At 37.0% G+C, this 25,549-nt stretch overlaps 1 protein-coding gene across 11 annotated transcripts in view; it reads left to right on the forward strand.

Moving 5' to 3' along the window:
• FRY (FRY microtubule binding protein) overlaps positions 1 to 25,549 on the forward strand; it is a 541,372-nt gene that overhangs the window by 254,504 nt on the left and 261,319 nt on the right. For 10 of the 11 annotated variants that reach the window (XM_045844752.1, XM_045844742.1, XM_045844745.1 and 7 more), the window contains one exon: positions 6,825 to 7,024. The exons of the other annotated variant lie outside the window; for it this stretch is intronic. In XM_045844752.1, the coding sequence (XP_045700708.1) occupies positions 6,905 to 7,024 (120 nt within the window). In that variant the 5' untranslated portion in view covers positions 6,825 to 6,904. The remainder of the gene's footprint in view (positions 1 to 6,824; positions 7,025 to 25,549) is intronic. 11 annotated transcript variants of the gene reach the window in all.

Consider the following 25,549-nt stretch of genomic DNA (forward strand, 5'->3'; position numbering starts at 1 on the left):
CTTCCTCTCTCCCCCTCTATCTAGAATCAATGAGCATGTCCTCAGATGAAGATTTTAAAAAATAATCATTAAAAAATAAAAATGTGAGGAACATTTCATGTTATCAACATTTTACAGAAAGTATTTAAGCAGAAATAAACATGTCATTGAATATATTTTTCCCAAGGCAAAAATCATTTCTGAATATTTTTCACCCTTAGTCTCTTCTTGACTCACTTTGAAATATATCAGATTTTTTAGGAATCATCCATCTTTTTGTTAAGAAATGGCTTTACATTGCTCAAAATAATTGTTTCTTCATGTTCCAACATTATTCATTTCTTAATAATACTTTTCAGAGGAAAAGAATTCTTTCTATCATGCTTGGAGGTTTCTTTCTTTTCATCCTAATTTACTTTGCATGACTTTCAGGGTCTCTGGTCATTTTGAGTATTTGCAGTATCTTTTAAAATGCCTTTCTCAAGCACCCTTATAAATACATTAGGGGACAATTTATTATTGTTCTATACCCTCTGAAATGTTCTCATGGTAACTGTGTCATCCTTGGCTTGCTATGCTTTGTGAAATGTTCCTGTAAACTAGGACTTAGGGGAAAAGAGAGACAGCAGTGAGGGTGGGGGGAGTTCCTAGAGAAAGGCCTTGGTTGCTAAAGGGGTTTGCCTTTGGAACCTTCAGAATGAATGAGGCACTGAGGACTGGCAGAAAGCACAACTAATATCCAGCTGTGAGCAAAGAAATCTAATAAATTAACTCACATGTTGAAAGATATGGTTACATCTATCTCTAGAAAGTAAAGTTGTTTAAATAGATCAGCCTTTCTAAAAAGAGCCCCTGCTTTGAACAAGTTATCACATAGAATCTCAGGACACTTCAAAAAAAAGGAAACTATTTTTTATTTCAAATGCTCTAAGTCTGAGTTCAGTAATGGAAATATCAGAAAGAGGATTGAGTGTTTTGAAAAACCGGCTCCATGTTCTTCTGTCATTGTAAGCTGGAGAAAAGCCAGCAGAGGTTCCCTCTTGTCTGAGCTGTGTTCTTGGTGAAGGAGGCAGGGAAGCAGGGCATCTGATGGGCACTTTGATTTATACCCTTTATAGTCTGCTTAAAATTCTCATTTCCAAATGGAAGTGCACAGATATGAACAAACCAAAGGGATGGGTTAGAAAAGCAGAACCTGCCTGAGCCAGGTGTGCCCGGGTTTTCTCAGACACCAAAAGCACACAGCTTCCATTCCTCTCCATGGCAGTTCCAAATTAGAACATCTGAGCATCTTTGGGAAGATAAAGAGGAACACATTTCTCTGTGTAGTTTTCTCTCTTCCTTTTAGGAACATGTATGTGTATAGACACACATGAAATTGCTGTTTATACAACCCTGCCTCAGTAACCTATAAACTCCACAAGGGCAAGACCCATCTATTCTGTTCACACCTATCTTCCCAGTGCCTAGAACAGTGCCTGAAACCCAGGGACTCATTGAATAAATATTGGTTGAAATGAATAAGTGAATGAATGAGGGATGGTACTAATGTTTCTGAAAATCCGACTGAGAAAACCAATTGCTTTCTTGTAACACCTGTCACCATCATGGCCTCTGGAGCACTCACATGAGGAAACTCATTATAGTATTTCCTTTTCTTTCAGTGTCATAATAAAAATGTAGCCAGACTATGAGCTGTGGGTGTTTATTTTTGTGTTGCCATTAGGAGGTCAGCAATCCCTATGAATGTTGGTAATTTAGAGATATTATTCTGAACAGTTTAGCCAGCTAACAGCAGCCAGCCTAAAAACTCAAGTATTTGTTAATGAAATTGGCAAAACCTAGTCCTGTTCAGAATATCATCCTTTGAAGTCAGAAATAGATCTAATGAAGAGGTGAGAAAAGGCCCACAAGAGCCTAAAGCAGACTTCCTTCAGATTAAGGAATGGACCCTGCTTGATACAAGACAGAGAGACCCAGTGAAAGAGAGAAACACCTCCCGGCACCATTGAGCAGGACCAAATAAAAGCAGAATTTGGAATAAAAATAATAATATCAACAAAACCCACATAAGGCAAAAGAAGGTGATGGGGAGAAGTTAGAACATGTTTAATTGAAGGTTAAAATGTAAAGAGAGAGCAAATATCAAAAAGATTCAGGCCCAATTAATGTCTGAAAGTGGTGCCTTCTTATTGACCTCCCTCAGCTCCCCACCAACCTGCAGGAGCACTGGTTTGGGTGACTTTCTAGGGACATTGGGCTGTTGTGTGAAAACAGATAAGATGAAGAAGAAAAGGAGATAGGATAAGGGCAGTTGGAGAGTTGGAGTTGAACCTTAAAAGTTTCATCACACACAAGAAAGTAAAATGGGAAAGTTTTTAATCCAACAAATTAAATCATTGCTTCAGCATGTATTTAGGTGGGGAGATGAAATACCGATGGCCAGGACTCTTGCATCATAAGGGAGCCTAACTCCAGAGACCCCACATGAGGAGGAGGCTGAGCAGCTAGAGCAGCTGGGTCACACTGTCAGCAGAGCCAGACCCAGTCAGGTGGACGAAGGGACACTGAACTGGACCTGAAGTGTGGGCAGACTTGCTTGCCCGGTGGGGCAAAGCACTCTGGTGACAAGAAGTCGATTCCAACAGTGATCGCTTTCAGTGCAGAGCTGGAAAACAGGGCCTGCTTATGGCCGTTCCTGAATCGGTAGTTGGTTGGTTTCCTAGGTATTTTCTTTGTGAAATTGTTAATGGAATTGTGTTCTTAGTTTCCCTTTCTGATAGCTTGTTACTGGTGTATAGAAATGCAACTGATTTCTGGTTATTTATTCTGTGTACACCTGAAACCTATATCATTTTATTAACCAACGTCACCCCAATAAATTCAATAAAAAAGTAAGTTTCTTTTATAAATCAGACCCATGCACAAATAAATTTGGTTTTAAATTTATTTTTCAATTACAGTTTACATTCAATGTTATTTTGTATTAGTTTCCAGTGTGTGCACAAATAGATTTAATTCTTGACAGCTAACTTCTTAGAGATAGTGTTTCCCCCTTTACACGCCAAAACCTTTTTCAGTTTTATCCTTTTGAAAGGAAACCTGGAAATTTCTGTTGGTCTTTTTTCTACCTTTTCAAATACAGGTCTATACTTCAGACTTATTTTAACCTTTCCATGTGATTCAGGGTCATCTCCTGAGCGTTACTTGTGACTGCATGCTGGACTGAGTCATTGATGCCCCCAGCCTGTGAGAATGTCAGGTTCTGTGGCCTTGTACTAATGGCTTCAGGCAAAACTTCTTTTTTAAGGTCTGATGGCTTCTTAGAGTTATGATATTTTTTGTTCCTTTGCTATTAGTGTTTCTTCCCAGAGACACTGCACCTTTTCTTTGTAATTTTCATTATTGTGAACTTAGAAACTAGACAATTGGTCTTAAATATGTGTAGACTGAGAGCAAGCAAGTGCTGAGAGAGAGTCATGATTTTTTTCTAATATTATGTTCAGATGTTTAGACTAGTATGGATTTTGTGGCTCAGTTTTGACCAGCAGGGATCAGGTATTTCTTGGTTCTCAGCTGTATTGTCACCCCATAACTGATTTACTAAAAGGTGCCATGTCCTATGTTTATTTTGAGAACTATTCTGACAAAAGGCTGGGATATGTTGTGAATTAGTTGTGGTAGGATAAAGAGGGGTTACTAAAAGTTGGAAGTGGATCTAGTTCAGGGACACTTACCCATTAACTTTCACTGCATCTCCATCTGCCCAGCTGATGTGTTGGTACCACCATGATGGGCACCTCCCCTGGAATCACTCTCAGCTCTGGCACAGGGCTCGGGTAGGTCAGGACCATTCTAGCTGATAAACACTGTACACACAGACTTTTGTATTCACAAGATTCCTGGCTTCAAAGTTCAGGAGGATAACATTGTTTTATGAGAGCAGTGAATTAGTACTTGAGCGATTTAAATGGAAGATCTGTCCAAGAGACATTCTAGTTTCTGGATGTCAGCTATCTGCTTTAAAAGGTGGCTTTGCATGCCCTGGCCAGTTGGCTCAGTTCATTGACAATTATCCCATAGACCAAAAGGTTGTGGGTTCAATTCTTGGTCAGGGTGCATACCCAGGTTGCAGATTCAGTCCCTAGTCGGGTTGCATATGAAAGGCAACCAATTGATATTTCTCTATCACATCAGTGTTTCTCTCCCTCTTTTTGCCTCTCTTCCCCTTTCTTCCTTTCTCTCTCTCTCTTTCTCTCTCTCTCTCTCTCTCTCTCTCTCTCTCTCTCTCTTTCTCTCTCTCTCTCTCCCTTTCTCTCTCCCTCCCTCCCTCTCCCTTTCCTTCTCCCTCTCCCTGTCTCTCAAAAAGAAAAGAAAAATGGTGGCTTTGTGGGCCAGAGGTCACTCATAGGAACATCCTCTCACTAGAATTATGATTTTTAGGGCCCATAGTCTTACAGTTATGGATCTGGTCTTGCAATTATATGTTGCATCAACCTGATTATTGTTGTATTTTAGAAATTGAAGAAATCCTGTAGAAAATGAAAGATAATAAAAAGTCATCTCCAACTGGACTTTCTTGTTTATGTTCCAATCTCCAGTTCTGTGGCACAATGCCTGGATACAGTATCTCAATGGAGGTCGTGCATTCCTCTCTAAGTTGGATTTGCATTGAGAGAGTAGGTGGTAAGACAAAGGAGAGCCAGGGCTTTTATTTGCATCACCTGATATTGAATATCCTCCTTCAGAACAAGTGGAACCTTTTAGGAAGCTGCTCAAAGCACCATTGAATTAATTCATCATTGCAAATCCTGTCCCCTATTCCTTTGAAGACTCTACTATTGAGTCTTGTCTTAGAGTTCCTTCCTTGTGAATCACTTCAAGATGTACAGAAACTAAGTAAAATATCATTTTAGTTAGTTAAGGAGATTTGTTGGGTGTTAGCTGAGTAAAGAACTCTATACCAGTTCTGGGAGACCACAGTCTTATTGGGAACCTTTAGGGGAAACTTTTAGAAGAATGGATGGTCCAGTTACAGGGCCAATCATAAGCTGAGCTGTGTGACCAGTAGGTAATCACTTCACTTGTCACCTGTCTATTGAGTCATCCTTAGGTAATGTGAGATGTGTAGCGCCCAAGAGCATGAGTTAAATGTTTAAATCTGGAAATAGAGACTTACCAGTGAGGGAGGGTTAGCCTGGTGGAGAGGGTTAAGAGGCTTAGATGAGCATGGAAGATGAGAAGGGGCAGTAGGAGAGGAAGGCCTAAGTGCAGCAGTCAGGACTTCAGCACGACCAGGGTGTGGGATGGAGGCAACTGCTGCAGGGGCTCGAACCCAGGCCATGTTTTTGAGGCTGACCATGATAACTGAGAGCTATCGAAAATGTTATGATTAATGCCATGCTGAAGAAATATTAGTTTTCTATGTTAAATGAATGAACTGAAGGCAGCCAACGGGCTGCTCCAGTAATCATGATATAAGCTTCCTAGACTATGATGGAGCTGCTAAGGATGGAAATGAAAAAAAGTAATATGCAACATATTTTATTTCTGTAACTGAAGAAGCCATATTTTTAAGTGTAGTGGTAGTTGATCCCTCAAACCATAAGGCAGGTTCAGTGACCCAGAGAGGATGAGGCATGAGGAAAGAGTAGGAAGGATGAGGGAGAATCTACAACATAACATGAGGACATGTTTGTGATTCAATAAAATAAGCAAAATTTTATCATGGCTTCCTCAGAATTTAGCTTGGACTAGGAAGCAGGTAAGAGAAGGCTTCAATTTACTTGAGAAGGTGTTAAGGAGAACCTTTTTCCTCTTCACTATTTTCTGATAATTCTAGCCAGTGTCCAAACTGGAAATCTACTTTTTTTTACTTGTTTCCTTAATCTCTGTATCCAGTCATCCAAAATTATATAGTCTTCCTTTTAAATGTCTGCATATCATTATCTTGTCCTCAGCATTCCTAATGCCTCTATCCAAACCCATTTACTTGCATTTCTTTCATTGGATAGTGGTGACTGATCATTTTACAGGTACTTATGTGGAAGGCAGTGTTGCATGTAATAGTTTAGGAAGGGAGACATAAAATTTCCATTTAGAAATAAAATTTTATTTTCTGTAACTATCAAATTAAATTGTCATCTGATTATTACATTCTGAATGGCCACTCACCAGGAACTCTAATTCCCAAGTAGGGAATCTGCACATTTTATAAAGGATGAGGAGGGCATCCCAACTTGCACCAATGGGTGGTGAGAGTGAAAACTTAAACCCACACTCTGGTTGCATGGATGGGGCCATGTCTGAGCCCTTATCTTACAAAAGGCCCGTTCCTTTTGGAGCAAGAGCAAGCTGGGTTACTGTAAACTGGTTCTTGGAAACTTCTGAAGTTTTTTTCATTATTCATTTCAGGATTCCTTGTTCCATTGTTCAGAATGAAACACAGAACACAGAGAGCTCCTGGCCATTAGGAATACCAGGACAACAGATCACTTTCTTTTCACATATATGTTCTTTATTTATTTCCCTGGATTATAAAAGAAGCCAAAAACATCTGAAATGTTGTTGGATTTATCAGCTCTATTATGTACTTGCACCATAATTTACCTAAAGCAATGTGGTAACCAGAAGTATTTCGAGATTATCGTTAGGGCATAACACAAATCTAATGTAATCAAAATAATTAAATTCTGAGACCATTCCTAAAGAATAGGACCAGGTAATGATGCTAAGTACAGCATTCCAAATATGATTCATATCCTTATATTTATGGTTTAACACAGCCATTCTGAATGTTTACCATGTAACTTTCAGCCAGTAAGAATATTCATTATATTTTGCAGCTTCTCCTGTTGGCAACGGTTATATCAAGCCTCCAGTTCCACCTGTGTCTGGCACACAAAGGGAGAAAGGACCACCAACCATGTTACCCATTAGTGTGGACCCAGACAGCAAACCAGGGGAATATGTCCTCAAGAGTTTATTTGTCAACTTCACCACTCAGGCTGAGCGCAAGATTCGCATCATCATGGCAGAACCCCTGGTGAGTGCCCCCTGATGCCTGCTCCTCCTCAACTTCATCTTGACACTGAACAGAAGAGATGTTACAACTCTAAGAAATGATGGATTGCTCTTCCCCTAATTTCCAGAGATTTTTTGAAATCATTAGTAAGGTTATAGTTAAGTTTCCTGATTTAATTGAGGGTTGAAGACTTTAAAACAATCCTCAGGAAATATATTTCAGGAGCACATTTCACTACTATGTTTAAGACCAATTAGCATAATTGAACAATAGATGTATTAATCACAAAAAATTGTGTTCAGTCTCTATTCTGTATACATACTTTAGTCAAAGTCTTTTGTCCTATTTTTAAAGTAGATGGGGAAAAAAATGTTTGTCTAGCTGGACTGCCAGTTTGAGAACCAGTCTCAGTGATACAGGGTCCAAGGAAGTATCGTTCAGAAACGCCACTTTGTTTTCTGAAAATGGGAACACTGGATATTCTCGACTCCCTTACATTTAGGTTCCTTATTATATGATGCCCTTAGACATCGGGTCTTTCTTTACAGATAATGCTGCTACAAAACAAGACATGTGTTTTGGCCATGTGTTAATTGCTCTCACAAGCGCTGGTTCGCAAAAGGATAGTTTGGAAGGAAGTACAATTGCTAGATTCAGATTACTGGTTTGCTGACCTTGGCCACATACAGTAAGAGAAAAGGAAAGGAATGTGGAGTAACACAACCCTTTCTGTGAAGCTGGGCTTTGTCCATCCTGGGGAGGGGGCATGGGGTACACAGGTACAAAGTCTGAGGTGTGCTATATGGCACAATAGTTTAAAATAATTAAAAGGAATCTTTAATTCCTTTGGACTGAGTCCACAACACAAGTCTCTAAAAATATGTAATAATGTAAGGTTTGGGGATCAGCATTCAAGAATATTTAAGTGTATGTTTACCTGAAAATTACACACTTGGCATTTTTAAGCTTTTATTAGATCAGTGGAGCTTATTTTTATGAATTCTAACCTCTTATAGAAGATGTTTCTTGGTTTTTCCATTTAAATCATTTAAATTAAACCTTAGAATGGAACCTTTCCCCCATTCACTCATGTTTCTATGTTCCTACTACCCCTACAACTAATAATAATAGCCAGTGTTTCTGGAGTACTTACTATGCCCAGGCACTATGCTGAACTTTCTATTTCCTTTACTTTTCACAATGGTCTGAGTTAGAATTTATATCTCCATTTACAGATAGGAAAAGTTGTCACAGAGAGGGTAAAGTGATTGTGCAAGGTCACACAGTGTTGATTTCAATTCAAACTGGGTATCCTCACAGTCAATCTCTGGACCTTTCTACACTCTGTTAACACTGCATGGCCATCTTTTTTCTTTAACTTCCCCAGAAAATCAACACAGGGCTCTCCCATACCAGCCAGCCATAAATCATGTGTCCAACTTCCCATTGCCCAAAACAGTGCTGTACAGGAAACCCTCTGACTCCTTGAGAGACACTAATGCAGCCCAGATTCCCCCCTAGTGGAGGGTAGGAAGCTGCCTCAGCTCCAGAGATCATGGGGGAGTTCAAGGAGAAGAGAGTGGTAAGGCACATTACACTCCTTAACAGTGGAAAATGCCAAAATGGCAGGTCAGAGCTCTCTGAAATTGGTGAATTTCAGGTGAATTTTCCTGAAGAACTGAGAAATTGTACAAAAGTTGAGATGATTAGAAGGCTAGGTCCTGACATCTTTTGAGTCATCCCTGTTACCAAAATAATAGCTTAAATACTGTCATTTATGAATTTATGAAGTTAAATAATTTGGGTTTAACTTTTCATCTTTACTCGGCTTGGAATTTGTTTGCATGACATTTACCTTCTTGGAATAAACATTATATCTGAAAAACAACATGTGCCACAGCATTCTTTTAATTAGATGTTGATGTTTTGTTCCTTTCTATGGGACAACTTAAATGTCCCCAAACAAGGAAAATGGAGAAAGAAAGTGTAAGTCCTCTTTATCAGGTGAGGGTCTATTGAAACGACTTGCTGAGTAAATGAACATTATGTTTTTAGCTGAAGAAATGTATTCACTCAATTTTTAGTATTGTTGCTTTTTATATAAGGAGATGATTTGTTCCCTTGTGTTTTTGGCAGAGATGTAAGCTTCCATGCCACATTCAATTCTTGTCTGTCAAAAAATACTTAGTAATTTTCATCCTTATAGTTACTTACTCATGGGACAATAAATGTGAGTAGATTCTAGGGCTTGTTATCTTATTCTAAAAATATAAATGGGCATTTTGTTCTGTAAGCATAGCAAGAGGGTGTTATTTTTGAATTTCATATAGTACATTTAAAGTGAATTTCAGTAGATATCCCAACTATTTCTCTTTCTGAGTTAGCTTTACTTAGAAAAACTTGGAATCCTTAAGTGCCTAGAGTTACACAGGCTTGTAACAAATCACAAATTGTACTCTAAATCTTTAATATAATTAAAATTTATATGGGAGTGGTGAGGGCAATTTTCTAAACATTAAAGTACAGATTTCTTATTTATGAAACAACTCAAGAATCTGTATTTTTTAGTTTTATTTTTAAAAGAATCCTTCAGAATTCTATATCAGTAAGACTATGTGGGATAAAGTATACACAATATTAAGTTAAAGGTATATTTATGAGTATCCAAATAGCTAACTTTAATTTTTAAAAAGACAAGAAACAAAAATGTTACACCAAAATCAAATTTTAGATTATTTTCTTTTGTAAAACACCTTACACTGGTTCAGCAGTGTTATTCTTTGTGCCCACAAGATGCTCAGGTCATATTCATTAATATTTATGGATTAAGCCAGCGATTTTCAACCAGTGTGCTGTGAGAATTTTAGAACATGTATTACCTAACTATTTAGTCAGGTTCACTGACCTTTTTTCTCTTAGATTGTTAAAAAAAAAATGACAAGGGGCAAATTTCAGCCAAGATGGAAGCATAGGTAGATACACTTTGCCTCCTCACACAACGAAAAGAAAGACAACAACAAATTTAAAAACAAAAAACAGCCACAACTGCCAGAAAATTGAACTGTATGGAAGTCTGACAACCAAGGAGTTAAAGAAGAAACATTCACCCAGACTGGTAGGAGGGACAGAGATGGGCAGCCAGGGTGAGAGGACATATGGCAAGATGGCAGCTGGAAGACCAGGTGGTCCCACATTTGCATGAAGATAAACCAGGAGGAGCAACTAGGGAGAGAGACAGGCCACACAACCCAGGGTTCAAGTGTGAAAAAAGAAGGCCTCAAAACTTCAGGCTATAAAAACTTTTGTGGGGATTGTAGTAGTGGGAAAAACTCCCAGCCTCATGGGAGAGTTCATTCTAGAGACCATATGGTCCTAGAACACACACAAACCCACCCACCCCAGAATCAGCACCAAAAGGGCCCAATTTGTTTGGGTAGCAGGGGAAGTGACTGAAAGCTGGTGAGAGCCAAATAAGCAGCATTGTTCTCTCTTGGACCTCTGCCCCACAGACAACACCACAATGCAGCAACCTGGGTTGCCCCACCCTGGCAAATACCTAACGCTCCACCCCTTACAATGTAATGGTGCTTCTAGACAAAGAAATATGGGCCAAATGGAAGAACAAATCAAAACTCCAGAAAAAGAACTAAGTGACAAAGAGATAGCCAACATATCAGATGCAGATTTCAAAACATGGGTAATCAGGGTGCTCACAGAAAATGGTTGAGTGTGGTCACAAAAGAGGAAAAAGCAAAGGCTTGCAAAATGAAATAAAGGAAAATATACAGGGAACCAACAGTGAAGGAAAGGAAACTGGGACTCAGATCAACGATTTGGAGCAGAAGGAAGAAATAAACATTCAACCAGAACAGAAGGAAGAAACAAGAATTCAAAAAAATGAGAGATTTAGGAACCTCTGGGACAACTTTAAACATTCCAACATCTGAGTCATAGGGGTGCCAGAAGGAGAAGAGGAAAAGCAAGAAATTGAAAACTTATTTGAAAATTAATGGAGAACTTCCCCAATCTGGCAGAGAAAATAGACTTCCAGGAAGTCCAGGAAGCTCAGAGTCCCAAACAAATTGGACCCAAGGAAGCACACATAAGGTACATCATAATTAAGTTACCCAAGATCAAAGATGAGAGAATCTTAAAAGCAGCAAGAGGGAAGGAGACAGTTACCTACAAAGGAGTTCCATAAGACTATCAGCTGATTTCTTAAAACAAACCTTACAGGCAAGAAGGGGCTGGAAAGAAGTATTCCAAGTCATGAAAGGCAAGGTTCTATAACCACGATTACTCTACCCAGCAAAGCTATCATTTAAAATGGAAGGGAAGATAAAGTGCTTCCCAGATAAAATCAAGTTAAAGGAGTTTATCATCACCAAGACCTTATTATATGAAGTGTTAAAGGGACTTATCTAAGGAAAAGAAGAATATCAAAACTATAAACAATAAAATGACAACAAAGTCATGACTATCAACAACTGAACCTAAAAAAAACAAAACAAAAACAAAAACAAAAGTGAACTAAGCATACAACTAGAAAAGGAACAGAATCACAGAAATAGAGATCATTTGGAGGGTTATCAGTTGAGAGGGAGAGGGAGATGACATGGGAAAGGTACGGGGAATTAAAAAAATATAAAGGTTAGGTACAAAACAGACAGGGGGTGGTTAAGAATAGTATAGGACATGGAGAAGCCAAAGAACTTGTATGTACAACCCATGGACATGAACCAAGGCAGGGAGAAATACTGGTTGTAGGAGACTACAGGGCAGAGGAAAATAAAGGGGGAAAAATGGGACAACGGTCATAACATAGCCAATAAAATATACTTAAAATTTTAAAAAACTGAAAAAAAGTAAAGGGATGGAAAAGAAAAAAAATGACAATGGCCAAAACAACACTGTCTAGTGTGATTGGATCAAAATTATACCTATTTTTTGTCAGATTGGCAAAAAAATATATATTTTAGTGAGCTGAACAATTTTAGTAATTAGTATATGTGTGCCGTGAGATGAAAAATGCTGAAAATTGCTGGGTTAGTCAATCACTTGACTCATCCAATTTTACCATTATTTCACCTTTCCCAAGGAAAGTGTTTTAAACAAGTAAAATTGGATCATCTGTACATAGAGTAATGTAACTGATGCTTTCCCCTCTTGCCTCCTATTTTTTCTCTCAGATTTAAATTTTCTTTTTCCCAAAGTATATTTTTGTTGCTCTTTAGTTAAGAGTCAGTGGCTTGTAAATTATGCAGTCTTGTTTATCTAAGATGTCTTATTCTCCCTCAATTCTCAGTGACAGTTCAGCTGGGAATAGCACTTTAGTTTGACATTTATTCTTCCTCTAGACTTTTGACAATATATTTCACTATGTTACCTCTATTACTGCTGTTGAAAATCTGTGGTTACTTTGTCATTTATTTGTGCTTTTTTTACTTTTTCCCCTGCTTGTTTTTATGCTTTTTATTCTTTACCTATAGTGTCCTGAGATTTCACTACTCTGTATTTGAATGTGGACTTATTTTTAGTTTCTGTTTGAGATCTCTTGCTTCTTCAATTGAGGGTTTATATCCTTTATAAATTATGGAAAGTTCTTAGTCATTAAATATTAAAATATTGCCATTCCTTCATTTTCCCACTTCTTTTTTTCTGACACTTCTCTTAGATCAGACCTTCTAATGCTATATTGCATATCTTTTTACCCTTCTGTTACTATTTTTACTTCTTTGTCTCTCACTACTGCATTCTGAGAGATTTTCACAGGTCTGTATTTAGTTCATTAATACACTTTTGGGCTATGTCACATCTGTTGTTTAACCTACCCATTGAGAATTTTAATTTTGGTGACTATATTTTTCAATTCTAAAAATCCTGTTTGGCCTATTTAGGTGGGGTGTTTTAAAGATGCATTTTGTTCCTTTCTTAAGTTTACAGTTTCTCTTTTATGTCTTTGATTACCTTACATGTACATTTTTTGTGTCCTCTTTTAGATGAGCCTAGAGTTATTCCTGTCTAGGTTCAAATATTGTTAACTCCTTGGCTTGAAAATTTCTGTACCCAGAAGATGATATAAATGGAACTCCAATTCATGAAAGACTTGAGACTGTGGCTTCAAATTCTTGAGGGTGATTATCATTGTTTTTACCTAGAACCCAGTCAAGGACCATTGGAATTTCTTTTCAATGAACTATATTTTCCCTAGTTCATTTTTTCATAGTTTAGGGCCAGACTTTATGTAGTTGCCTTATTTCCAGTGCCCCATCTCTCAGGGTCCACAGCTCTGTTTCCTGTTCTCAGTGGACAACAGAAAAAGACTTCAGGATAATGAGACCAATAGTCCTCCGCCTTTGCAGTTACTACATCAGCTCATACCTTCCTGCTTTTTGTTTCCCTCTTCATTTCTTCTGAACTCATTTCTATATTTAAAAAATAATATATTCCATTCAACATTCCTAGGTGTTTATAGCATATAAGATTTTGACATATTTCAATCTATTATCCTGCCAAAGTCTTCTGGGGAATTCTTGGTTTGCTTCTCCTGCAGACAAGGCCAGGGTGGGTCTTTGTACTGTGAGGCTTATGTGCAAGCAGAAGTTGCCATGACAAGGTGGAGTGTCCCCAAAATAAATAAAAGGAAGAATGAGGAGATTGTCACCAATTCTTCCTCATCTGATCCTTCTTATAAACCTTTCCTAAATATAATGCTATCCTTTTCATTCCCTAGCTCAAAACCTTGATTTTACTTCTTTCACAAATTTATCTGGCTACAACCTATCTTACTTTCCCTGTACACCTCAATGAACCCCAGTTTCAATTCTGTGCTTGCAAGGGAAGCTAAAGCAAGTATAGGGCCAGGGGTTTCAACTGGATCTACAATCTGTCAGCTTAAAATTGAAGAATAAAAAGAAATTCTAACTTGCCTAAGACTTAGAAAGCAAGTAACTTATTCTCTACTTTGAAACCTGAAAAGAGGCAAAGATCTGCATAACTTTAAAAGAAGAAAACGCACCCAACTTTTTGTCCTTCAGCAGAGCCTATGGCTGAATAAGAGGGCAGTTGCTCACTTTCTTCTAAAGTTCTGGATTTAGGAACCTTTTTATGATGAGAGATGATATGAAAATGGAGGGTTTTATTGTAAGGTTTGCTTGAGCCTTGATAGCGCCTGCTCACAAAATGGTTCATGGAAAAGATACAGGCAGGCAGGTTATCTCAGTAAAGATCCTGTTGTTGAGCTTGGAGTCCAAGTGTGCCATTATAGACACATATTCATAAAGATGCTAAGTGTGTTATGCTGAAATACAGACAACAATATAACATAATCTAGCAGGTTTGCTAACATAAAAGGAACAATTAAGAGAATTGCTATTTTAATGTGAGACTAAAAGTAAACCAGAAGTAACATAAAATATTTTCTTGGTGTGCCAGTCTTTAAATTCAAGTCCAGGATGCCAATCTCTCTTGCAACACATGCCTGGAATCCGTAATGGGATATGTCATGCCTTAAGACCAAGCCTGTATAAACATCAGTAGTGGCCAGCTGGCACCACCATTGAAAGGCCAACAATTAGCTAATGATAACATTACTGCATGCTAATGTTGTTCTAGATTCAGGCAGTAACATCTATTGACAAATATTTATTCTTTGGCCCTGTGTCTGAGGATTCCAGCTTCTCTTGGGTGCTGATGTCACAAGGCTGGCATGAAGACAACTTTCACTAACCCTGAATTTGAGCAGGACACTGCTATAATAATGCCACTGGTGATCCACCACCAACAAACTATATATGATGGGTTGTTCTAGCAATTGTAATGAATTTTATTGTGATTCTAAGTAAGAAAAGCCTTTGGCAAGTGAAATACACCCTCCAGTTCCTCTTACAATTTTAGATCAGGTCTGATAACAGATAGCAGGCTAACTTTAGGATACAGCCTATTTGTAGTTATAGAAGAGCTTTTTTCACCACTAACCCATATAGAGATAGAACATCCAGCCATAGTTTTATGTTTCACTTCTTCACATATCTGAGTTGTCTGAAGATTTCTAAATGGCAGAAAATATAAGCTCCTTTAATCAGGAACCTTTTTAACATTTAATGAATTTGTGAATTAAAAATTCTGCTGTCATTGGTGCAGCCACTATGGAAAACAGTGTGGAGGGTTCTCAAAGAATTAAAAGTAGAACTGCCTTATGACCCAGTGATTCCACTTTTAAGTATTTATTCGAAGAAACCCAAAACATTAATTCAAAAGAAAATATGTACCCCTATGTTCATTGCAGCATTATTTACAATAGCCAAGATATGGAAGCAACTCAAGTGTCCAGCAGTAAATGAGTGAATTAAAAAGTTGTCTCATAGGCCCATGTATATGCTGTCTACAAGAGACCCACCTCAAAACAAAAGATACACACAGACTAAAAGTAAAAGGATGGAAAAGGACATATCATGCAAATGGAAATGAAAAAAAAAAAAGCCAGGGTACCAGTACATATATGTGACAAATAGACTTTAAACAATGGCTATATAAAAAAAATAACAAAGACACTATATAATGAGAAAGGGATCAATCCAGCAAGAGTATATAGCCCTCGTGAATACTTATACACCCAACATAGGCATACCTAAATACATAAAGCAAATCTTGATGGACATAAAAGGAAGATTGAGAGAAACATGGTCACAATAGAGGATTTTAACAGCCCATTGACATCAATGGATAGATCTTCCAAACAAACTATCAACAAGTCAACAGCAGACTTAAATGACATAATAGACCAGATGGATTTAATTGATATTTTCATAGCATTTCACCCCAAAGTGTCAGAATGTACACTCTTTTCAAGTGCACGTGGAACTTTTTCTAGGATAGACCACATGTTAGTACACAAAACAAGTCTCAAGAAATTTAAGATGATTGAAATAGTATCAAGCATCTTCTCTGACTACAGTGCTATGAAACTAGAGATCAAATACAAGAAAACAACTGAAAAACACGCAAACACCTGGAGGCTAAATAACATGTTACTACTAGACAATGAATGGGTCAACAATGAGATCAAGGAAAAAAATGTAAAGATAACTTAGACTACCCTGACAAGTGTGGCTCAATTGGATGGAGCTTTGTCCCATAAACTAAAAGGTCATGGGTTTGATTTCTAGTCAGGGCACATGCCTAGGTTGCAGGCAAAATAAACCTACAACAACACAAAACCTATGGGACACAGCAAAAGCAGTTCTAAGAGGAAAATTTATAACAATACAGGCCTACTTCAAGGAACAAGAAAATTTTCAAATAAACAATCTAACTCTACACCTAAGGCAACTAGAAAAAGAACAACGCAAAGCCCAAATTGAGTAGAAGGAAGGAAATGATAACGAATAGAGTGGATGTGGTATTGTGAGGGCCGGGGAAGGGTTGGTGGAGGTGGAGGAGGGTATAAGGGAGATAAATGGTAATGGAAAAACACAATAAGAATAAATTTTTTAAATTAAAAGAAAAATTTTTTAAAAGATTATGGCAGAAAAAATAACATAGAAACTAAAAACACAATGCAAAAGATCAATAAAACCAAGTTATTTCTTTGAAAGGATAAACAAGATTGACAAACCTTTAATAAGACTCATCAAGAAAAAAAAGAGAGGACCCTAATAAATAAAATCAGAAGTGAAAGAGAAGTCACAACTGACAACACAGAAATACAAAGTATTGTAGCAAAGTATTATAAACAAACTATATGCCAACAAATTAGACAATGTGGAAGAAATCGATAAGTTCCTAGAAACATAAAATCTTCCAAAACTGAATCAAGAAGAATAAAGATATCTGAACAGACTGATTACAACTAATAAAATTGAAACATTAATCAAAAGGCTCCCATCAAACAAAAGACCTGAACTGGATGGATTCATAGGTGAATTTTACCAGACATTCAAAGAAGAGCTATCCTAACAGTTACCCTTCTCAAACTACTCCAAAAAATTAAGAGGAGGGAAGACTCCCAAGCTCATTTTACAAGGCTGGCATTATCCTAATTGCAAAACCAGACAAAGAAAGAAAATTTTAGGCCAATAGCCCTGATGAAAATAGATGCTAAAATCCTTAACAAAATGTTAGCAAACTGAATTCAGCACCATGATCAAGTTGGATTTATGTCTGGAATGCAAGCTTGGTACAATATCTGCAAATCAATTAATGTGATAAACTGCATAAACAAAATGAAGAATAAATATCATGTGATCATATTAATAGACTCAGAAAGGGAATTTTATTAAATTCGGCGCCCATTTATAACAACTCTCAGGAAAGTGGAAAAAAAGAGAACATACATCAACATGTTAAGGGCCATGTATGACAAATCCACGACTAACATCATAGTAAATGGAGGAAAACTCAAAGTGTTTCCTTAAGATCAGAAACAAAATGGGAATGTCTGCTTTCACCAAACTTATTCAACATAGCACTAGAAAGTCTAGCCATAGCAATCAGACAAGGAAAAGAAATAAAAGGGATCCAAATTGGCCTTGGCTGGTGTGGCTCAGTGGATTGAGTTCTGGCCTGCAAAGCAAGGAGTCACTGGTTCAATTCCCAGTCAGGACACACACCTGGGTTTTGGGCTAGGTCCCCAGTAGGGGGACACATGAGAGGCAACCACATGTTGATGTTTCTCTCTCTTTCTTCCTCCCTTCTCTCTAAAAATAAATAAATAAAATCTTTTGAAAAGAAGGCATTCAAATTGGAAAGGAAGAAGTAAAACTGTTATTTGTAGATGACATGATATTGTACATAAAGAATCCTAAAGACTCCACCAAAAATCTATAAGAACTGATAAATAAGTTCAATAAAGTAGCAGGGTACAAATTAATATTCAGAAATTAATTGTATTATTATATATCAGTAATAAACTAGCAAAAAGGGAAACTAAGAAAACAATCTCATTTACAGTTACACCAAAAAAAATACCTAGGAATAAATGGATGTAAAAGACCTGTACCTGGAAAATAATAAGACACTGAAGAAAGAAATTGAAGAAGATACCAATTTGTGGATGCATATGCCATATTCATGGTAGGAAGATTTAACATCATGAAAATATCCATACTACCAAAAGCTATCTGTGGATTCAGTGCAATCCCTGTCAAAATACCAATGGTATATTTTGCAGAACTAGAACAAATATTCCAAATATTTAAAGGAAACACACACACACACACACACACACACACACACACACACCATATAGCCTCAGAAGTATTAAGAAAAAAAAAACAAAGTGGGGGTTATCACACTACTTAATATCAAACTATACTACAAGGTCATACTAAATAAACATCCTGATACCAGTATAATAACAGACATATAGATCAATGGAACAGAATAGACAACCCAGAAAAAAAAAACATGTCTATTTGGTCAATTAATATTTACAAAGGATGGAAGAATGTACAATGGGGTAAAGATAATCCATTCAATAAATGGTGCTGAGAAAATTGTACAGATACTTGCAAAAAAAAAAGAAATGAGACCACCTCCTTACACCATATACTAGAATAAACTCAAAATAGATTAAAGACAACTGTAAGACTTGAAACCATAACCTGAACAGACACTTCTCCAAGGAGGAAATACAGAGGGCCCAGAGACATATGAAAGGATGCTCAGCATTACTAGCCATTGGAGAGATGCAAATTAAAACCACAATGAGATACAACTTCACATCAGTGAGAATGGCCAAAATAAACAAATCAACAAACAAGAAGTGTTGGCGAGGTTGTGGAAAAAAGGGAACCCTAGTGCACCATTGGTGGGAATGCAGACTGGTGTAGCCACTGTGGAAAACAGTATGGAATTTCCTCAGAAAACTAAAAATGTATCTTCCTTTTGACCCAGCAATTCCACTGCTGGGATTATACCCTAATAATTCTGAAACACCAAATCAAAAGAACCTATGCACCCCAATGTTCATAGCAGCACAATTTACAATAGCCAAGTGCTGGAATCAACCTAAGTGCCTATCAGTAAATGAATGTATCAAAAAACTATGGTACATTTACACAATGGAATACTACACAGCAGAAAGAAAGAAGGAGCCCCAACCCTTTACAACAGCATGGATGGAACTAGAGAGCATTATGCTAAGTGAAATATGTCAGGCTATGAAAGAAAAATACTATATGATCTCACCTATAAGTGGAACTTAATTAACAAACAAGCAAGCAAAATATATCCAGAGACATTGAAATAAAGAACAAACTGACAGTAACCACAGGGAAAGTGGGAGGGGATAATGGGGGGAAAATGAGGAAGTGTCATCAAGGAACATGTATAAAGGACCCATGGACACAGCTAAAGGAGGGTAGGAATGAGGGTGGGAAGAGGGGATGAGGGAGAATGGTGGGGGGGGTGGGAAATGGAGACAACTGTACTTGAACAACAATAAAAAAAGGAAAAAACAAAGACTTGAAACCATAAAAATCCTAGAAATAAATGCAGGAAGTAAAACCTCTGGCATATCTTTTAGCAATATTTTTTCCTGATATAACTCCTTAGGGCAAGGGAAACAAAAGAAAAAATAAGCAAATAGGGCTACATCAAACTAAAGAGTTTGGGCACAGCAAAGGAAACTATCAAAATATTGAAGAGACAACCTACTAAATGGGAGAACATAGTTACCAATAATATATCTGATAAGGGGTTAATATCCAAAATTTTAAAGAACTCATAGTACTCAACACCAAAAAAGACACAATCTAATTAAAAAATGGTGAGAAGACCTGAACAGACACTTCTCCAAAGCCATAGATATATGTAAAGATGTTCAATCTCAGGGTTCAATGTCACTAATCATCACAGAAGTGCAAATCAAAATCACAATGAGATACCACCTCACACCTGTCAGAATGGCTATTATCAATAATTCCACAAATGACAAGTTTTGGTGTACATGTGGAGAACAGGAAACACTTGTTCACTGTTGGTGGGAATGCAGTGGTACATATATACAATGGGATGTTACTCAGCTATAAAAAGAACGAAATCTTACCATTTGCAATGGCATGAATGAACCTAGAGGGTATTGTGCTCTATGAAATAAGTCAGTCATAGAAAGAAATACCATATGATTTCACCTAAATGTGGAATTTAAAAAACAAAATAAATGAACAAAATGGAAATAGACTCATAGACACAGAAACTGGACTGGTGATTGCCAGAGAGGAAGGAATCTGAGGGACTGGGTGAAAGAGAAGAGGTTGAAAAATACAGGTTGATAGTTACAGAATAGTCACAGGGATGTAAACCACAGCATAGGGAAAATAGTCAATAGTGTTGCAGTAACTATTGTGTTGCACGGGTACTGGAAATATCAGGGGGAACACTTTGTAAAGTATATGATTGTCTAATCACTATGCTATACACTTGAAACCAATAGAAAATAGTTGAAAGTAATTGAAAATTTAGAAAATGAAAAAAAATTCTGCTGTACTAATTGAAGAAATTTGTACCTCCTCTAATTAAGTTTGGATCTTTATATGCTGGATCTGCATAAAGTTACTATAATTCGTCATGTTCACAGCCTGATAGCCACCTACTAACCTCAACCATATGATATTTTATAACATTTCATCATGTGCTTCATCATGCCCAATTTACAAGTTGGTGGTTTTCCACACTGCCACATTAGTCAATCTTCCTATACTAACCAAATGTTGATGAAGAATGTGTAAATGGCAGAAATGCCAGCTTAAATGGCTCCCTGGACTGCAGATTCCGGGAGCTTCCAGAAGGACTACCAATTAGTGTTCTTTGCCAAACTCCTCTTTAAATGGGGGCTTCTCTGGCTTCAACAACCCCAATAAGGGAAATATAAAGAGGATAAAAATAATTCATAGATTTAGTTCCCTATTAAGTGTAGTTATAGAATCAAAGTACATCTGTTCCAAAGGGAGACTAAGAAACAGCTATGGTCAAATAAGGAATATTTATATTACATTTCACAAAATATTGCCTTAGGTTATAAATTATACATAAATAACTTTTAAAATACCATATTTTTTTCATGTATAATGTGCACTTTTTTCCCAAATTTTTGAGAGTTCTTGTATCTGTTCTTGTGTTTTATAATTATTTGTTACATAAAATTTCTTGTACCATAATATGTTCAAAAATAAATGCCAAAATTCCCTTATAGTACAAAAAAGTATCTAAATATAAATAAAAATAATTGAATTAAAAATTAAAATGAAAGTCTTTTTCCTGAAAGTTTGGGCCAAAAATGTGGGTGCACATTATACATGGGAGCACATTGTACATGGCAAAATATGGTAGCTATTTCTTAGTGAAGCAGCTCAGTCTGGCACCCTTTACTTAATCTTACAGACATTTGCCAGAAATCTGAATCTCACCCTAACCCAGAAACAAAATACAGTTTTTGTAACTAAACCCAGAGATAATTGTTGAAAAGTATCATTTAGTTGCTGAATGATGTGATCTTCCCAAAGGGCTCACAAATTCACTTTTTTCTATACACCGTTCAGCCTGAAATGGGTTTTCCTTATGAATATTCTTAGAATCATATACCTGTGTTTTTCAGACCATAAGATGCACCTAGGTTTTAGAAGAGGAAAGTAGGAAGAAACATTTTGAAGCAAAAAATGTGGTAAAATATTTAATAACATAAATAACATAATATTTCACCAATGTAAATGTAAACAACTCAACAGCAACATTAACAACCATCATTCCTCCCAAATTTGGTGGGGAAGGCAGGGGGGAGTGTGTCTTATAGTCCAAAAAATATGGTAGATGAGGAGCATTTCTTTTGTGGCTGTTAGATGGGACTTTTTCCTCTGTGAAATGAAATTTAATGCACCATGATAATAAAAGTTTGAACCTAATAGCAAATAAACTATGTGAAAAGTATAAAGAAATAAAAGAAAAGAACCAAAAGACTCTCTACTTCAACTTAGTAGTATCCACTTCAGTTTATCCATGGGCAAGGCCATCATTTTTATGTCCAGTGACTTAGAGAAGATTGTCAAAGTCTTTTATTTTTAAGAATCAAGACCAGGGGAAGGTTAATCTTCAAGTTATTTTTAGTATAGTTCTTTTTCATTATATGTTTCTTTTTACTATTTTTAGAGATATATATCATTTTAACACAAATAAGAGATCATTTGAAAATATATCATCACATTTTAAAGTGGTAGAAAAATGCCAATAAAAATAAGTTCAAAATTATGACATAGAAATAGGTACCTCAGTCCATTTCTATGTTCACAATAATTAAATATTGCTGTTTCCACACAGAATTTTGCATTTTGACATCCCTGGAAGTCATTAATACAATTTTCGGCAGCAGCAATCTTTACTATATAGTATTGTGGTAATTTTGACAGCACAAGTCATGATTTCTACAGGTTTAAGTAACAGCGCTAAGGCATGTTTTATTAGTTTTTCCCCCCAAAGACTTTATTTATTTACTTGTTTGTTTGTTTATTGGGGAAGGGAGAAAGAAATGGAGAGAAACATTGATGTGAGAGAGAAACATTGATCGGTTGCTTCTTGTGTGCAAACCCACAACCTAGGCACGTGTCCTGATTGGGAATCAAACTGGTAACCTTTCACTTTGTGGAGTGATGCCCAACCAACTGAGTCACACTGGTCAGGGCTTATTAGGTATTTTTTATTGATTGTTAGTATATATTTAGTACCCTACAACCAAATTGATTTTTAAAATGCAGTATTTTATTTGATGGCATTTCCCGATGCCTTTGGGGATTTCTATTTGATTCGTAAGTTGTAACCACATATGTTGAGGGCAGGTGGGTTGGAATTTTCTAGAAGGAAAGAGGAAACTTTCTAACTTCCAAGTGCAAGTGGCTGTACTTGAGATTAAACATTATACAAAGAGGAGTAAGACAAACTTTTATAAGAATAACTTCCATTTCTTGCGTAACTATCATTTTTCAGGCAAGTAATCTTTACATTAACCCTAGAAAGTAGGTAATAATAATACTAACATGTCATGTTTATCTGGTGCCAGGCACTGTTCTTAGTACTTGACTAATATTAACTCACTTAATCTTCATAGTATGAGGTAGGTGCTCTTACTACCCCACAAGAAAACTGAGATATAGAGGTTAAACAGTTTGTCAAAAGTCATAGTAAGTGGTGGAACTGGCATTCAATGGGGACTATCTCTAGGATCCTTGCTCTTAACCCCTATACTCATGGCCTTCTAAATTTTTAGTCAGGGGCAATAAGCCTGAGAGATTTGATAAAGTTTACTAAGGGTAGTATAGTTAGGGTTAATGCCCCAATTCAAAGCCTGGTCTGATTGATTCCAAAGTCCAAACTCTAATCTACCTGGGAAATGATATATACTTGAATAAGTAGGATGACATTGGGTAGGTGTATGAAAGAGCTATTGAAGAGTGAAACTGAACTGTCACTTCTTGTCAAGGTTATCAGGGAAAGTATAGTGGAATAAATTAACCTTGAGGGACAAGTAGGATTTTTTGATGAGGTGGTTAGGTTAGGTGTGAGAACAGTAAGTGTGAATGGTGTGTATATGTGTCTGAAATGTTAGTAGTGCCAGAACATAAATCAGAACATGATTGATTTCAAGTCCCCAAAGATAGCGCCAGGGAATACAATCATTTAAGGAGAAAGACTAGCCTATGAAGGACCCAGTGAAGAGATATCTAAAGAAGGAGGAGAAACATCAGAAGATGGAATGATTCAAGTAACAAGAAGGGAGTAATCTTAGTGTCTTATTGCAGCTGAAAATGTACCAAAAGAAACATATTCATAAATGGCTACCAAATTTGTCATTTGGAAAGTCACTGGGGCCTCTAGGGAGACTATTTTTACTGGTGACTGAGAAGTCAGATTACAGGTGGTTGAAAAAAGAAAGAAGGGAAGACAGAAAGTATAGACCACTCACTGGGAAACCAAAGATGAGAAAGAGGGTAGAGAAAACAGTAGCCAGAGGTGGACATGTGTTCACAGCAGGCTAAGATACAAAGGTCTAAGTAGTTACTAGCTGAGAAGAAATGCCAGAAGAGAAGAGGAGGTTCATGTCTTGGTAGCTGCTCGTTGTTTTAAAAAAAATTGTGTAAGTGAGCTGCTCATTTGTTCAATTAAGATGATTAACTTTGTAGCTAAATTTAATTGAAGTTTCCTTTTCACTATTCAAATACTGGATTTGTACTTGGAATTGTTAGATTTAGCAGAAAAATAAGCTTTACTGAAATGTGCAAAGCCAGCTACAAATAAGACAGAGTCTCTCAAGTGTTTTTAATTTTTTTTAAGTGCGAAAATAGTCTCCCAGATTTGAGTCTACCTTCTTCTCTCATGTATTACACAACATCTTACTTGCTGGTACCTTTAGCTGATTTGAGGTACTCTCTATGTCATTCTCTTGATCTTAGGACAAGTTCCCCCAAGATTTCGGGTGAAAACCAGCATATATTGTTTTGGTTGAGGTAATTCATTTTGGTAACTGAGTAGATTACAAAGAAAAAACATGGTTCTGTCCCTTTCTATAAACACTGTTCTTCAACAGGTCTCCAAGTGTCCTGATAATGCTCATTAGTTCTTGTTAGAAAGCTGGTCAGGATATTAGGGACAATGTCCATTTTTACTGTGGACAAACTGAGGCAGGCATCAAGGGGGCTCAGTTTTCCACCAGAAGTTCAGTGATCCCTGCAGGTCATTAAAATGACCAGAGTGTATTTTCAAGGCATTCATACCCCTGAGTCCCCTCATTTGCCCCTCATTTCTGGGAAGTCTTTTGGGGAGGAATGGTCCATATTCAAAATGGTGAGGCTTCTGGCTCACTCCTTAGATCTGTTTCCAAAATCGAGTCCAGGCTGACACAAATGACATCTGAAAAGAAAAATCTGTGTCAGACTGGAGATACCTAGAACCCATTTTTCTTTGGTCCAGGCCATTGTATACTGGTGTTCTGGCTGAAATGCTTCAGTGGTATTCCAGGTCTGGCCCAGCTATTTGCTCTTAAGACACTGTCTTGTCACCAGGGGACCATGAGGATGGGACCATGGGGATGGGGCCACAGGGATGGGCTGGCTCACTCCTCAACCTCCTCCCATTTTGGTGACTAGAGAACTCAATTGTAGTAGTTCACTTCTGAAAATTCTATAATCAAAACCACTGTAGTCTCCAGTTCTGAGAAGTTTGATAGTAGAGGGGTTTTTTTTAAACTTTGTTGTCTTTATCTCATCGCACCATTAAATTAAAGCGTTTCCTCTAAATTAAATATTAAGAATTAAAGTCATAGTAATAACATTTGGCCTATTTTTTAAGAGAGAAGGACAATTAATCTTTATAATTTTTTTCCTACTATCTGTAATGTAGCTTTTTAGTTACACTCAGAAGCATCATGGAAGATAAAATTAAAGCTTTAATTAATGTTAGTGGGAGTGCACATGCCCCCAGGAAAACATGTGGAGCTCAGTTTCAGCTCCTGAACATTAGGAAAGGTGACACACATTTTAATCTTATCTAATCCCAATAATA

Source organism: Phyllostomus hastatus, unplaced genomic scaffold (assembly GCF_019186645.2).
Source record: "Phyllostomus hastatus isolate PE091 unplaced genomic scaffold, TTU_PhHast_1.1 phas_contig_41, whole genome shotgun sequence".
In the NCBI taxonomy this organism is placed as follows: Eukaryota; Metazoa; Chordata; class Mammalia; order Chiroptera; family Phyllostomidae; genus Phyllostomus; species Phyllostomus hastatus.